General features: G+C 38.4%; 1 protein-coding gene across 3 annotated transcripts in view; it reads left to right on the top strand.

The window, feature by feature from the left end:
• Nucleotides 1-16,964, top strand: part of Anks1b (ankyrin repeat and sterile alpha motif domain containing 1B) — a 1,028,376-nt gene that overhangs the window by 154,132 nt on the left and 857,280 nt on the right. For all 3 annotated transcript variants that reach the window (XM_027392602.2, XM_027392606.2, XM_035451548.1), the window contains exon 2: nt 15,908-15,988. In XM_027392602.2, the coding sequence (XP_027248403.2) occupies nt 15,908-15,988 (81 nt within the window). The remainder of the gene's footprint in view (nt 1-15,907; nt 15,989-16,964) is intronic.

A 16,964-nucleotide genomic window follows, 5' to 3' on the forward strand; every position in this document is an offset into this window, starting at 1 on the left:
TGTTATTTCAATTTTTTTGTACTTGTTGAGGTTTGCTATGTTGCCAAGTATGTGGTTGATTTTAGAGGAGGTTCCCTGTGGTGCCGAGAAGAAGGTAAATTGTTTTGTATTTGGATGGAGTGTTCTATAGATATCTGTTAAGTCCAATTGCACCATAACTTCTATTAGTTCCTTTGCTTCTTTGTTAAGTTTCTGTCTGCTGTTCTTGTCCAGTGGTGAGAGTGGACTGTTGAAGTCTCCCACTATATGTGTGTGCTGTTTTATGTGTGATTTGAGTTATAGTAATATTTCTTTTACAAACGTGGATGCCTTTGTAATTTGGGCATAAATGTTCAGATTTGAGACCTCATCTTGACGGATTTCTCCTGTGATGTGTAGGAAGTGACCTCCTTCATCTCTTTTGATTGATTTTAGTTTTAAGTCCAATTTGTTGGATATTAGGAGTGCTACTCCTGCTTGTTTCTTGGGTCCATTTGATTTGAAAATCTTTTCCCAACCTTTAATTCTTAGGTACCACGTCTGCCTTTGTAGTTGAAGTGTATTTCTTGTATGTAGTAGAAGGATGGATCTGTCTTTTTATCCATTCTGCTAACCTGTGTCTTTTTATAGGCAAGTTAAGACCATTAATGTTGATGGATATTAATGATCATTGATTGCTCATTCTTGTTTGTTTTTGATTTTGTGATGGTGGCAAAATTATGTGTGTGATTCTATCCCTTTTTCCTTTTGGCTATTGGTAAAGTGGGATTATCTATTGCCTATATTTTTCTGGTTGTAGTTAACTTCCTTGGGTTGCAGTTTTCCTTCCAGAACTTTCTATAGGGCTGGATTGGTGGATATGTATTGTTTGAATATGATTTTGTCATGGCATATCTTGTTTTCTCCATCTATATTGATTGAAAGCTTTGCTGGGTAAAGTAGTCTGGGCTGGCATCCATGGTCTCTTAGTGTAGGTAGAATATCTATCCAGGATCTTCTGGCTTTCAGAGTTTCCATGGGAATTCATGTGTAATTCTGATTGATTTGCCTTTATAAGTTACTTGACCTTTTTCCTTTGCTGCTCTTAATATTTCCTCTTTATTCTGTATGTGTGGTGTTTTGATTATTATGTGGCAAGCAGACCTTTATTTTTGGTCCAGTCTATTTGGTGTTCTGTAGGCTTCTTGTATTTTCATTGGCATGTCTTTCTTTAGGGTGGGAAAGTTTTCTTCTGTGATTTTGTTGAATATGTTTTCTGTGCCTTTGAGTTGGATTTCTTCACCTTGTTCTATACCTATTATTCTTAGGTTTGGTCTTTTCACGGTATCCCATATTTCCTGGATATTTTGTGTTAGGGATTTTTTGGACTTAAAATTTTCTTTGGTTGATGAGTCTATTTCTCCTAGTGTGTCTTCAACTCCTGAGATTCTCTCTTCCATCTCTTGTATTCTGTTGGTTATGCTTATGTCTGTAGTTCCTGATCATTTACCCAGCTTTTCTATTTCCAGCATTCCCTCAGGTTGTGCTTTCTTTATTGTCTCTATTTCAGATTTTAGGTCTTGAACTGTTTCCTTGAGAGATTTGTTGATATCTTGTATTTTTTGGTTTTTTTTCTCCCATTTCTTTAAGGGATTTTTCTCATGTCCTCTATGAGGTCCTCTATCATTTTCATGAAGATGTTTTTTAGGGTCATTCTCTTTTGGTTCATCTGCATTGTGATATCCAGGTCTTGCTGGTGTATGGTTCCTAGTCTCCAGTGGTATCATATTGGGTTCCTTGTTGTTGAATGTGCTTTTACATTGTCCTCGTCTCATCCTTTCCTCTGGTGGGTGTTGCAGGAGTCTCTTCCTTTCCTGATGGGTACGGGACCAAGGTTTCTTTCTGGTAGATGCAAACAGATCCAATACTCTGATGTCTGTCCTCTTCTCGTGGATGGAAGTGGCAGTGTCCAGGTCTGTTGGATCTTGCTTTCGAGTTTGGATCTGGTGAGCAGATCCCTGGCATCAGCTGACTCTCGAAAAGAAGCCTTCTTCTTCTTCTTCTTCTTCTCCTCCTCCTCCTCCTCCTCCTCCTCCTCCTCCTCCTCCTCCTCCTTCTTTTTTTGGCAAAGAAGCCTTTTCTCAATGAAAATTAAAGAATTTATTTAAAGTTGATTATTCTGACTATAATATAGTTAAAGTAAAAATATTAAGAGATGATAAATCATATCACTTAGAAATTTTAAAAACACTAAATGTTTTAGGGTAAAAGGAAGGGAAAGCAGAATTACAGATTATATATTACCGGAATTACTAGAGTTGTTACGATCAAGGCCTATGTCCTGGCAACCTATAGGCTTGGTCACCTGTGCCTAGCATGCCAAGTGGACAGGTATGTGAAAAGCAGAGGGAGGCTAGTTACTACTGTCATCACAATGGGAAGAGAAATGAATAATGAGGTCCAATTACTCCCCACAAATGAGGTTCTTCATCCCCACCAGGACACTTACACATAGTAATGGAAAAAAATGTTATGACTTGTTAAGACCCAAGTCATATGGACAAAACCACAGTTTAAATGTTAGTGCTTGTAGTTCTTTTACTTGTAGACAAGAATGAATAACATTAATTGAATTAAGCATTAAACTAAAAGAGCTATAGAAAGAAAGAACACAATAGTTGGCTGATTGAATCCTTTTAATTTAGACTATAAAGTAAATTTAAAATATAAATTATAAGTGACTCAAGGACATACTTAACATACATTTGATAAAAATAAAGATATCCACATCTCTGAGTAGGTCAATAGAATAGACTCACATAGGATAGATAACAAAGGAGAAATCCAAACACAGAGCATCAGATTATTATAATAGTGATATAATGGTAAGTATAGAAAATAACAATTACTATAAAGTATATGCAGTTTTAACATAAATTAGAAAAAGTGAAGCAGCTGGTTTCCTAGAATAATGTGAATTATTTATATAGGGAAATGTTGACTGGTAAGACAGAGGTTGAGTCAGCATTCAATGTTGGCAGTTTCAATGTGCGCTTTTTATGCATTGTGTTATTCTGCCTCTTTGTCCTTAGTATCTTGAGAGCTATTTATAAGAATATGGCAGTAAGTGTTATAACAAACGATGAAACCCTACCAGGCATTCAGTGCAGTTAAGTAAGAAAACACAGTAGAATAACTATAATAATAGAATAACAATATAGTGTTATAAAGAAATGTTTGTAGTTGTTACACCTAGAAAACCCGAGAAAATCCCCGAGTCTTACTCAGAATATATATATATATATATATATATATATATATAATATATATATATATATCCATATCCCAAGCTTCATTTTGGGAATCATTCTGTATCATTCTTCCACCTTATTCATTGAGGCGGGGTCTCCCAGTCAAATTCAAGCTCACTCTTTTCTTTTCTTCTTCTTCTTTTTCTCTCCCAGACAGAGCTTCTCTGTGTAGCTTTGGAGCCTATCCTGGCACTCACTCTGTAGCCTTGAACTCACAGAGATCTGCCTGCTTCTGCCTCCCAAGTGCTGGGATTAAAGGCATGTGCCGTCAATGGCTCAAGCTCACTCTTATGACTAGTCTTGCTAGCCACCTTGCTCTAGAGACTCACTCATCTCTGCCTTCCAAAGATGGACTCATAGATGGGCTGTCAAGTCCCCCCTACATTTCCACAGATTTCTGTATCTGAAATCCAGTTCTTCACACTTAAACGACACGTGCTTTAGCCACCCAGACCCCAGACTCTTAACGGAGTAGCTGAATAACCTTTCTATGTATTTATATTCACAGTGCTGGGGATGGAATCCAGGACTGTGTGCATAGTAGGCAATCATTCTACCACCCAGCTGCATCCCCAGTCTGATATTTTCAAGTGTGTCTTCGATTATGCCGTTTCTTAGTTTACAACCCTGAAGTGGCTTTCCATTCCAGTAAAGGTTAAAGCCAGAAGGGCCACAAGGCCCCATGTGGCCTGACCTGGGGATTCTGAATTCCTTTCCCCCTTGGCCTTGTTGTTACAGCCATGCTGGCCTCTTTCTATACTGGAACACGTCACAGCCCCTTTTCTGTATGAAATGCTCTCCTAAAGTTGTGTGCCAGAGGCTTTACTGTCTACAGTATATAAAATGGCACTCTGGTCCTTTTACCTTTTTGTTGCAATAATGGGCTCTTGTTTGCTATGACCTGTTCTCTGATATATTTTCACATTCACGTATTGAGATTAAGGGTCTTTGTTGTCCCTTTCCCTAATCTGACTGCTGTGTCATCACTGACAAGGACAGGGAGAATGGTGCTTATGCATAGTAGGTACTCAATAATTCATTTTTGAATGAAGTAATTAAAAAAGATTTCGTAATGAGCAGCAACAATGAAAGGATATGAAAAATAAGATGTTCATAATAGCAGTGAGCAACTAAACTTACTAGGCCTGGAGAGGTAGTACACCACTGTAGTCCTAGCTACTTGGGAGGATAAGGACAGTCTGAAAATGTAGTGAGACTCTGCGAACAAACAACCAAACATCATTCTTTGGAATTTAAGTGGCCAGACAATGTTGGGAATATGGCTCAATCCATACCAATAGTGGTAGAACACTTGCTTAGCATTATCAAGACCTTGATTCTCAATACCAAAGAACTAAGGACAAACCAACTAGCCAGCCATCCAACCAATGGATCTACTCCATGAGGCAGTGGTTCTCAACCTGTGGATTGTGACCCCCTTTGGGGGGGTGTTGAAAAACTATTCTACAGGGGTCACATATCAGATACCATGCATGTCAGATATTTACATTATGAATCATAACAGTAGAAAAATTATAGTTGTGAAATAGCTATGAAATAATTTTATGGTTGTGGTCACCACAGCATGAGGAACTGAATTAAAGTGTCTCAACTCAGCGATAGGAAGGTTGAGAACCAATGCCATGACTCATTAGGCAATGAAAGAAGACCATTATTGCTTTGAAGCCCTGCTTCATTAGTGTGGGCCAATGTAACCCCAACAAAGTCATTTCATGTTTCTGGACCTTCTGTATGTAATACATAATGTAGAATAATTATAGTACTCACCTAATATCTTTACTATGAGGATTTAATGAATTAATATTTTTAAATAATATATTTAGGATTACAGCTTACATTAGTATTAAGTATGTAAGTTTGTTCAAGCAAACAATTTAAAAATATTTTAAAGAATGATATAAAGAATAAATAAGTCAGCCAATTAAATCACATTGAGTATAAAGATTAAATCACATTGAATATAAAGTTAACTTCTACATTAAGAGATCAATGTATGACCTGAAAGTTAATTTAAAAAAAGAGTACTTTCTTTGTTGTGGTATCAAGGTGAGAAACAATACAGATTTGATTCTGTAAATATCTATGGTAAGGCAAATGACATAGTGAACTCTACTGAAAGCTGAGCTGAAGGAAACAGAGCATTTGGACCAGTTAATAGTTATTCACTTTAAAAAATAAAACGGATCCTTAAGAATAATGAAATATTGGAAAACATAATGGAGAAATTAGGCACTCACAGAAGAAATGTAGTTGGCCTCAAAGCATGACGAGTCTCGATTTCATAATAATGAGACTGGAGTGGATTGCACCAGTGTCCTGGTCTCTGGAGATAGACACTTGGTTTTAAATGTGGCTGTCAGTGTTAACTACATGTGTGATCTTGGAAAAGAGCAGCTTTGTCCTTTACTTCCACATTAAAAAAAACATCCAGAAGTAACTATGGAGGTTAAAAATCAATGCCCATATAAACACTTTACATATTTTATAGTGTACGGCATGCCTGAGTATTTAGACATACCTGAGTGCCTTGTGTTGTAGGATTGTTACATAAGTTCCTGTATTAGTTTCCTGCTACTTGTGTAGTAAATTACCATAGATTTAGCGGTTTAAAGCTTGTGAGTCTGTTATGGTATAGCGACAGAGGTCAGCAGGTGTCAGTGGGCTAAAACGAAAGGGTCAGTGGGGTTGTATTGTTTTTGGGGTGCTCTGGGAAGTCCATTTCCTTGCTCTTCCCAGGTTCTAGAGCAGAGCAATGATTCTCAACTTTCCAAATGTTGTGACTCTTTATTTTCTGGATATGGAATTTAATTTTAAGATTTTTCAATTCTAATAAAAAATGCCCATACTTTTACATTTACATAGTGGAAATTGATTTTTCTACTATGTTTACCTTGTTTTTGTTTGTTTTATTTTTGTTCCCAAGAGATAATTTTTTATTAGTTCAGATTAGAAACAAGCCTGCTTCACATGTCAATCCCTTCTCCCTCCCCTCCTCTCCCCTTCCCCCAGCCCCCCAACCCCTCACCTCATCCTCCCTCTGCTCCCCAGGGAGTGTTAAGGCCCTCCATGGGGGTTCCCCAAAGTCTGTCATATCATCCTGGGCAGGGCCTAGGCCCTCCCCCATGTGTCCAGGCTGAGAGAGCATCCCTCCATGTGGGATGGGCTCCCAAAGTCCCTTCTTATGCCAAGGATAAATACTGATCCACTACCAGGGGTCCCCTAGAGTGCCGAGGCCTCCTCATTGACATGCACTTTCAGGGGTCTGGATCAGTCCCATGCTGGCCTCCCAGACATAAGTCTGGGGTCCATGTGCTCCCCCTTGTTTAGGTCAGCTGTTTCTATGGGTTTCACCAGCCTGGTCCCGACCTATTTGCTTTTCTCACCTCCCTCTCTGCAACTGGGTTCCAGAGTTCAGTTCAGTGTTTAGCTGTGGGTGTCTGACTCTGGTTCCATCAGCCACTGGATGAGGGCCCTAGGATGAGGGGCATATAAGGCAGTCATCAGTCTCCTTATCGGGGAAGGGCATTTAGGGAAGCCTCTGCACCATTGCCTAGATTGTCAGTTGGTATCATCCTTGTAGATCTCTGGAAATCTCCCTAGTGCTAGATCTCTCCTTGAACCTATAATGGCTCCCTCTGTTATGGCATCTGTCATCCTGCTCTCCTCTATTCTTCCCCCAACTCAACCTTCCTGCTCCTCCATTTCCTCCTCTCCCCTCCTCTTCTCCCTGTCTCTCCCAGCTCCCTCTCCCCTACCCTCGTGCTCCCAATTAGCTGAGGAATCCTGCCTCTTCCCCTTCTTCAGGGTCCTTGAACCGTTTTGATTGTTTCCTTTACTTGTTTGGTTGTTTTTTTCTTGGCTTTCTTTGGATTCTTTAAGAGAATTATTTATTTCCTGACTTTGTTTTTTCTTCTATTTCTTTAAGAGATTTTCTTGTTTCCTCTTTAAGGCACTCTATCATCTTCGTAAAGTAGTTTTCAAGGTCCAGCTCTTCTTCTTCCTCTGTGTTGTGCTTCTGAGGTCTTGCTGGTGTGGAGTCCCTAGAATCTGTTGGTGTCATGTTGGTCTTTCTGTTGTTGAGTGTGTTCTTATTCTGTCTTCTTCCCATCTCTTCTTCCAGTGGGTGCAGGTGGGGTCTCTCTATCTCATCTTGTCACTCGGTGGTGTATGTGGGCCAAGACTTCAGTATCTGCAGCTCTGGATGGTCTTGCTTCTCCTGGTATTCTCCTTGCTCAACAGAGTTCTCAGCAGAGGCCAGGGTGGAGGGAGTACCAAGAGTGAGGTGTTTCCAGACTTGAGGAGATCCTCCTGTCTGGCCGGGTCCATTCTATGCCAGGTGCTGGCCCAGAGAGATCCAATGTGTGATGGTGGGAGTCGGGTGGGAGCAGAGGGGACACTCACCTCAGCAGAATTCAGGGCAGAGGGGGAACCAAGAGTGAGGTATTTCTAGACTCAGGGAGGTTCTCCCTGTCTCTGCTGTGACTCTTTAATACAGTTACTTATGTGGTGATGACCACCAAACCTTAAGATTACTTTCATTGCTACTTCATAATGGTAATTTTGCTACTGCTATGAATTGTAATGTAAATATCTGATGATATTTGACCCCTGTGGGGGTCATGACCCATAGGTTGAGAACCACTGTCCTATTGGCTGATCACATTCCTGGGTACTTTTTCTGACTTTTATTTTACTGCCCTTCAGTCTTTCTTGCTGCAGTCTCTATGGCTCTAAGTCTCTTGTCACCCTCTCAACTTATGGACACTTCTGATTACATTGGATGCCTCTGGGTAATCCAGGTTAAGGTCATCTGATTGGTAGCTTAATTCCGGCAGCGGCCTTAATCTTCCTTGCCATGCAACATGTCATCATCGATTCTCAGGATTACAATGTGGATTTGTGAAATATCATTGTTCTGCATTTTACAGTACAGCTGACTTATTATGTAGGAAGAGAATTGCAGGGTAGAAGGGACTAGCACCTTTAAATTTGTGGTATATAATCACAGGAGGTGAGTCTCCCTTGTCTGGGTTGTTTTCAAGCATTCTGTCCACTTTAGAAAGGGGAGCTTGGAGTATTGTTTTATACTTTTACCACTGGTGACAAAGTTGAAAGCAAATTGACATTTCTCTTGATAATATGTTAAAGGCTCTGAATGGTTACAAATTCTCACATTCTCAATTGTTTTCCTCTAGGACCATATTATATATATTGAACCTCAATTGTGAATGGTGTGATCATTACTTGAGGTGTTGCTGCTCACAGCCAACCTATTATGTGCTTTACTGTGTGACTACAGTGTTATCGAGAGTTACATTAAATATTCAGTCTGAATATTATTCATTTAAAATGTTAATATAATTTGACCATTATTATTGCCCCCTCCAGAGATCCAGCTTTTGTGTGGTTCTTCTGCCTTACAATCTAGAATATGACTTCATGCTATACCAGTTATTATCTATTCTCAAAAGACATGAAAAACCATTAAGAAATTGTGACTGGGTCCAATGGATATTTTATTTTGTGCAAAACCAATATTTCCAATATTTTGGAAAGCCTTTTTATGTTATTTGGGGCAGTAAAATTCTGCAGAGCAGGGCTTCTTGAATGTTTTCTGTTTGCTTCTGCTATTTGCTTGAGAAATATTGATGAGACCCAAAGGATATAGAATAGGTATATAAATTATATGTTTACTGATAACACATCATAATGAAATTTACTTTAATATAAATATTCATACATATGTATATAGATGTAATCCATATACATAATTTTATTACTTATCAAAATCTAAAGTAAATTTCATACTAATGAGATGGAGGGATGTGCTTTTTTTTAAATGAAGGATGAAAACTAGGTTGGATATTTGGTGCCACAAATACAAACTTCTTTAGTGTTTTCTTGGAGTTGATTGGTATTTTGATTTTATCATCATCAGTACTTTCATGCCATTTCACAGAAATACACAGTGCAGAATGGAAGTACCTTTTGGGCCATTTCAGAAATATTTGTAAATTCTGTCCTAATCCTATGTTAAAATAATTAATGAATTTTAAAATGAAATTAGCCAGCAATCTAAACAGCAGTTTCAAAAATCAAACATTTCAACACAATGCAGTTCAGACATTTACTGGTTTGATGCTTCTATACTGAGGAAGGAAAGTATGGAAATATGTAAGTTTGTGTTTGCTTTGGCAGCACATATACTAAAATTGGAAATATGTGAACTTTTATTTTCTGTAACTAAACCATTATGTTTCTATAATAGCAGAAAACTTCACATACTCAGTTAAAAACACTGAACCTTATACTATGAGTGTGAACCAAAGTATTTCAGACAGCATGTGTTGTCATGTGTGGTGTGAGGGCATGAACAGTAGAAGTACACATTGTTCAGGTAAAGTCTTGAGATGCATCGTGAGAGAGTGCTGCCAGAAACACCTGGAGTTCATTGTGTGTTGTCTGGAATTAGTTTTTGGTTGTTGTACATTCAGAAACCTTTTACTATTGACAGTTTTCCCCATGACACTGCATTCAGTTGTGTGCTCCCATGTGAGATTATGTCCTATCATTTCAGAAGCTGTGCTATACCTACTGTGGTGGCACACACCTTTAATCCCCAGCATTCGGAAGGCAGAGGCAGGACAATTTTTGTGAGTTTGAGGTCAGCCTGGTCCATGTAGTGAGTTCCAGGACAGCCAGAGCTACATAGTGAGAACTTGTCTGAGAAAACAAAAGTGAAGGAGAAAATGGTGATGATGATGATGATGATGATGATGATGATGATGATAACAATAACAACAATAATAATAATAATAGAGGAATAGAGCCCATAAAATGTCTGTATATATCAGTTATTATATGTATAACATGTTGTAAAGGGGAATTTATTAGATGTCTTATACGATAAGGATTGGGTTGTTTAAAACTGGCTTTCTGAAGGCTGGAGAAGCAGAGAATTTGATGGCTTTTCAGTCTGAGAAAGTGAATGGCTCAATAATCCCAGTTTAATCCTGAAAGTCTAGAAGTTAGAGAGTTTCTGGTATCAAGACTGCATCAGAAGGCTAAAGAAGCTGCAGTATGATAGCAGTGGAGGAGTACAGGCTGAGGGAGATGGAGTCTGATGGAGGAGGAGTGCAGGCTGAGGGAGATGGAGTCTGATGGAGGAGGAGTGCAGGCTGAGGGAGATGGAGTCTGATGGAGGAGGAGTGCAGGCTGAGGGAGATGGAGTCTGATGGAGGAGGAGTGCAGGCTGAGGGAGATGGAGTCTGATGGAGGAGGAGTGCAGGCTGAGGGAGATGGAGTCTGATGGAGGAGGAGTGCAGGCTGAGGGAGATGGAGTCTGATGGAGGAGGAGTGCAGGCTGAGGGAGATGGAGTCTGATGGAGGAGGAGTGCAGGCTGAGGGAGATGGAGTCTGATGGCAGTGGAGGATGTAGCATCAGCAATGGTGTTAGAGACATCAAGAAGAAGTGAAGGAGGTGTACATGCTGCTTTTTCTCGGGATTTCTTCTCTGGGCTGCACACTTTGAAAGTGGGTCTTTCTCCCTTCAGTTAATCCTGTCTGGAGCACTGCTGTGTCTCCAAGTAGATATTGAAAGCCAATCACATCCATGTTACTCTTGATTTTTCTCCCCCCCCATCAGTCAGTAATAATGTAGAACTTCCCTGTGCCATTTAATACGATAATCTCTGTCCACATTAAGCCATCAATCATTTGGAATGTGGCTAGTCCGAGAGCTTACAGGGCTCCCTCTATTCCGATGGCCCATTTCCTCAGCTCCATTAAAGCTCCAGAAAAAGCTGACATACTCTTATGTTATTAAGAATGGACTCCCCATAGATTTGCAAAGACAATAACAATGACTAATTTGTGGGGTAGCTATCCCTTAAATTATATTTTCTATACATGTATAAATTGGCCAAAGAAACTCAGGATTACATTTGATTTCAAGATTATATTTTTTTGAGTTGGAAAAGCTGAGGCAATAAAATTGTCTCATGAATATCCTGGCCATTTGAAAGTTCAGTAGAAAACCCATTTCATAGGAGCCTAGTTACCTTAGTACATTCAGTAATGTACCAAGGAATGGAGGCTTTGGAAACCCTGACTCTCCCCGAAAACATTCATTTTGGGTAAGAATGCTGACAGGAAGAAATTAAAATATTTATAAGTGGTATTTGAGTCTCTATCATAATAAAACCAAGAATCTGGGATTTCTTTAAAAAAAAACAAAAACAACAGACTATAACAAGCTTCTGAAACCTTTTGACACATCTCCTAAAGGTACTTACTATGATTGAGTAAAGGAGGGATATATTTTTAAAAAGTTGGAATGAGTGGGCTATTGACTCAAGGCATGAGCTTTTAAAAATCAGGGTTTCTTTTTTTAAGTTTTTAGTTTGAGGTTTTGGGCTTGGATTATTTATAGCATTCAAATGTGTAGAGATGTTCTATGGCTATGTGGATGTGTGCCTACAGGCTCTCTCAATAGGTGCAGCTGAATTTAGCTTACTGGCACATATGCTAAATTTCTATTCTGAACTTCCTTGTTTATAAAAATATGTGCCTGTATTCATTCTGTCTAGAAGAAGAGACATCCATTAGAATATATTCAGGTTTCTATTAAAATTAATTTCTTTGTTGACAATATGGAAGTGAGATACAAGAGGTAAATGAAATATATAGGACCTCAATCTTGTGTTAGTAATAAATATCAATGTCTTTCCCCACTAAATACTCATAAAATCTAATAACATGCAGGAAATTAAAAACATATTGGTTTATTTATAGCATCTTATAATTGGTTTTCCATGCTTTGTGAGAGTATTCTGAATAACACAGGGCTCTAGGCAGCTTTATCTGAAATTAGTCATTCCCCAAAGACCCCACTGCCCTTGAAGTTCCTGCTAGAAGAGGTATCTCATCACAGGCATGCCATTCATGGTAGGAACCTCAGTCATTTGCCATGCTTACTCTTTTCCATATGTGGTCGTGTCTCATAGGTTTTCTTTTAGACCTAAGAATTTGAATTCCCTCCCTTGGCTTTCTTAATTTGCCATTATGTTTCCATTAGTTCAGTTTCTTTCTGTTCTATTAAAATTGACTGTTAACCCAACCCTCTTTCCTATCACTTTCCACAATCTGTCAGAAGAGCTGTCACTTTGAGATGCTGATCTTGTTATGCCAGAAGTGTTTTTAATTTTAAATTGACTACAAAATCAATCCAAGTTTCTTGGAACATTGTAAGCCCCCCCCCATAATCTAGAGTGAAACTACCATGGTGCTTATTCTTTGTTGCCAACCTGACCAGATTTAGAGTCATCTCATAGACAGACTCCTGGGTATGTCTTTCGGTCCATTTTCAGAGAGGATAGACAGACAAGGAAAGACTCACCTTGATATGGTGGCAGCATCCCATGTGGTAGGGTCCTGACCTGATTAAAAGTGGAAAAAGACAGCCAGATGAATACAGACATTGCTTTTTTTTCTGTTTTGCAATTGGTTGAGATGTAAGTTCCTGCTGCCTCCCACAGGCTGCTCCTGTGGCCACGCCTTCCTTATTGTGATAAGCTGGGTCTGAACTGTCTCCCAGTATAAACTTCTCTTTTAAGTTCTTTGTGTTAGGTATTTGGTCTCAGCAGTGAGAAATTTAACTAATGAATCTGCCTTTTCTCCTCACCTTTATCCCCTCCATACATGATATTTCAAATTATCCAAACATTAAATGAATTGAATACACCTTTGCATGCATTTTCCCTGCCCAGGATTTTAACCAAAAGGCTGAGAAGGAATTGCATGTAGTTTTGTGAGACAATGCTAATATTGCTTGTTTGTCTTATGTAGACGTGAAGGAGTTATTGCATATAAAACATTTGGAATTCTGACTCAAATAAAAGGTTTTGTAGTTAATTTTTTTTCCACTTAATATGGTTTTGTTAACTTTCAAGGTGTGCACAAATAGATAATAGTTATTTACTGTAGTGGTGATGTAACGCTCCATAGTCCAGTGAATCTGTAGTGAATGAATTCCATAGTGTTGTTGAACCCCATTATTCTCTTCCTGATACTGCTCATAAGGTTCTTCTTTTTATTATTAAAATTATGAATCATGTTTATATTTGCAGTCTTTATAGCAATATTTTCATTTCAATTCCCCAAAGGTGAATTGTTGAGTTAAATAATGTTAATGTTTAAAAAATGGAATATGCCAGGGTAACTTTCAAGATATAGTTATATAGGTCTTTTTTTTCTCTGCAGTTGTAACAGATTTGTTTAATATATTTTGATGATCTGTTGTTATATGTAAAAAATGCTTAAAATTATTCTTTATGCTTGTCAAATTGAGCACCTACTCATTGTGAAATGACCCTTTATGTCTTTTAAGTATGTTGTGAGCTCTCTTTTGAAACAGCCTTTCATTCTCTATTAAGAAAATCATTGAGGTTTCCTTGTTTTCTCTTTCCTGTGTGTGTGTGTGTGCACACTTATGTATATGTATTGTGTGTATGCATATTTTCCTTCATGTATGAACTTATACCGTGTGCGGGTTCTTGTAAAGGTCAAACTAGGGCAATAGCTTCTCTGGAGTTGGAGATACTGATGGCCATGAGATGCCATGTTGGTGTTGGGAACTGATCCCAGTTCCTCTGCAAGAACAGCAAATGGTCTTACCATGGAGTCATCTCTCTAGTCCACAAACATTTCTATAATTTATTTATGTATTTCCTTATATTCTAGCATTTTGTTTTAGTATTGTTGTTGCATGTGATGTTTTGTTTTTTGAACACTGTTTACTTTTTTGAGACCAGATTTCACACTGTAGTCAGGCCTGGTCTAGAACTGAGGCTGGCCGTATACTGGCCCTCTCTTGTTCTCTTAACTATTAAGATTAGAGGTCTCTATCAGCATACTCGGGGCTTCCTATGTGCTTTATCAGTATTGATTCATTTTATCTTCACAATGATACTGTAAAATGGAGTTATTATTGTCATCTCCATTTGACAAATGAATACTTGACCTTCAGAGGGATTTAGTGTCTTTATTCAAAGCTACTCCTTGCAAGTGATAGGAGCAAGTTTTGAATTCACTTAGTGTCTTTGGGAACTACTTTCAGTGGTTTACTATTATTTTTAGCCTTTTCTGGCAATTCTTACTTGTATATATGTTGATAGCTGAAACTCATACTTTCCAAACCCATTCCATCTCTGTTCTACATTCCCTCTTCTCCACTGTTTCATCTTAGTTATGTTGTCTGTTCCTTTCATTCATCTTAGACGACTGTTTTCTTTGTTCCTACTTCCTGCCACTTGATCCCTGTGTCTGATTGATTCTTCCTTTACTTAACTCTTGAATCAGTACATTCTACTCTTTTCACCACCCCAGACTAGCTGCATATGTCTGCTGTGATTTCTTATTTGAAATAGCTGTCCATCATTTTCTCAAGACGGCTCTGTATTCTCTGTAGTGTCTGAGTTACCCTATTCTATTTTTTTTCTTTTGGAGACAGGATCTTAGATGTAGCTCTGGCTGGCCTGGAACTCTTGTATAGACCAGACTGGCCCATTGCTCTCAGATAGCTTGTCTGCCTTTGCCTTTAGAGTGCTAGGGTTAAAGCCATGAGCCACCACACTCAGTCAGACTATTGTTTATGACTTTGCCTTCTCAATGCTTATCTTAACATGTTACCTAGAGTTACTGCATTATAAATATTTTGTGAATATGAATTTGTCACTAGTTAGTAACTTTTTTGGGGGGGACAGGGTTTTTTTTATGGACAGTCCTGGCTATAAAACACACTCTATAGACCAGGCTAGCCTGGAACTCAGAGATCCTCCTGTCTCTGCCTCCCAAGTGCTGGGATTAAAGGCGTGCACCATCACTGCCTGGCAGTTAGTATCTTTTATAATTTCAGTATCAGCAGATAAAGTCATTTTTGTCTTGATCTTAGAAAAGCATCTTCAATGCTTTGTTTTTTTTCAAGATCTAAAAAATAATTTCTTTAATTAGCAGTGATAAAATATAGAATGAGTCTTTTATATAGTTCTATGTTATCTCCAGAATATATTGTTTAGTAAAGCCTATAATAGGTACATAATTGTCAGGATCTTCTTGTGATTGACAGTGGAACAAATCTCCAATTTATTTGCAGTTTATGAAATACAGGTAACGTTTTCTTGATACCACTAGGACAACAAGAAGAGTTTATGTTTTTCCCATGATGTGATAATGTGTTATAATGCACAGAAATCTCTGCCATGTCAGGGTGAGTGCGTTAGAAGAGTGGAGGCGAGTGCCGCAAATCTCTCTTCTTTAGTATATAGTATCTGAATGTTAATACTTCAGTAATAATAGGGAATAAGAGGGAAATACAAGACCCAAACTTAATGCATGGCAGTGAACATACATTCGCCAAGAATTTCTGAAGATGGTTACACTGTCTGTTGAATTTCTCTCTGTCAAGTAAATGAAGTTGTCCTCTGAGGTATGCATTCATTTCCTACAAAACTGCGGTTTTCATACGCTTGATACCACCTGATGTGGAACTGTGTGGCTCTTGCTCTTTGAAAGCATGACTCTGCGTAAATGTTAACTCTGCACTTGTGTTTTGTTTGCAGCATCTGGCGAGGTCCCAATGTGAACTGCACAGACAGTTCAGGTTACACCGCTTTACACCATGCAGCCTTAAATGGACATAAGTAAGTGCCACTTGTCTGGGCTGGAAGTTTTATGTATTTAGTTTCACGTGCTGACATGAATGCTGTCTGTTGATGCCTTTTTTTTTTTTCTGGTCTTTGGCGATTTAGGGAGGTTAACACAGACAAATTAAGCTTGGTAGGAGGATCATTGAGTATGAACACACTTGGAATGTTAGTTCAAAGAAGTAGTCTGAGAAGTAGTAAAAGGTATCACCCAAGAATGATGGAAGCAGTGACAGGAGCATGTTCAGGTTTCTCTTCTCATAGAAGGTAAATTCTATGAGGCCTGAAATATCCAGGGTCTTGGGCCTGACTCTGAGTTACACTCATTTCCTGTTTTGATATACTGTCGCTATAGACACTTCTCAGCTGTCTGAAAGCAAGTCAGACCTTGCAGCCTTTCTCAGCTTTCAGCAAATTTATTCAGTGAACATTATTGATTTACACGTGATGCCCTGGAAAAACTGTTTGTTCCTGTTATCAACATATAAAATGAAGATGATTTAAATGAATTGGACAGTAATCACTCAGATTGTAATCACATAAAGAAAATAGGGTTCAGCTGGGCATTTTTAAACATCCTATCCATTGCAGATATTCTATACCTATATACCTTAGATTTTTACCTGATGAGCTCATTTATCTCCCAAATACTTTCCTGTGCTTGGGAAAAGTGCAGACATGTTTAACTTGCTAATCATCTACCTTTTAACTATGTTAATTATAACAGTTTTAAGCCTCAGTTCAGTGTGTATCAAATGCATTGACGAGGCATTCTTCATTGTTTCTTTCTGTTACATTTTTGATATACATTATGTATTGTTTGTTTCTCAATTCTGTAATTACTATGTAGTAGTCTTTAATTTGGATTATAATGGCTATTTCTAGAGTCTTGTAGGTTTAAATTATCTGTAGACTGTTAAGTCAGACACCACTTATCCCAACCAATCCCTCTTACCAGACAGACAAAGCAGGA

This window comes from Cricetulus griseus (assembly GCF_003668045.3).
Source record: "Cricetulus griseus strain 17A/GY chromosome 1 unlocalized genomic scaffold, alternate assembly CriGri-PICRH-1.0 chr1_0, whole genome shotgun sequence".
Lineage (NCBI taxonomy): Eukaryota > Metazoa > Chordata > Mammalia > Rodentia > Cricetidae > Cricetulus > Cricetulus griseus.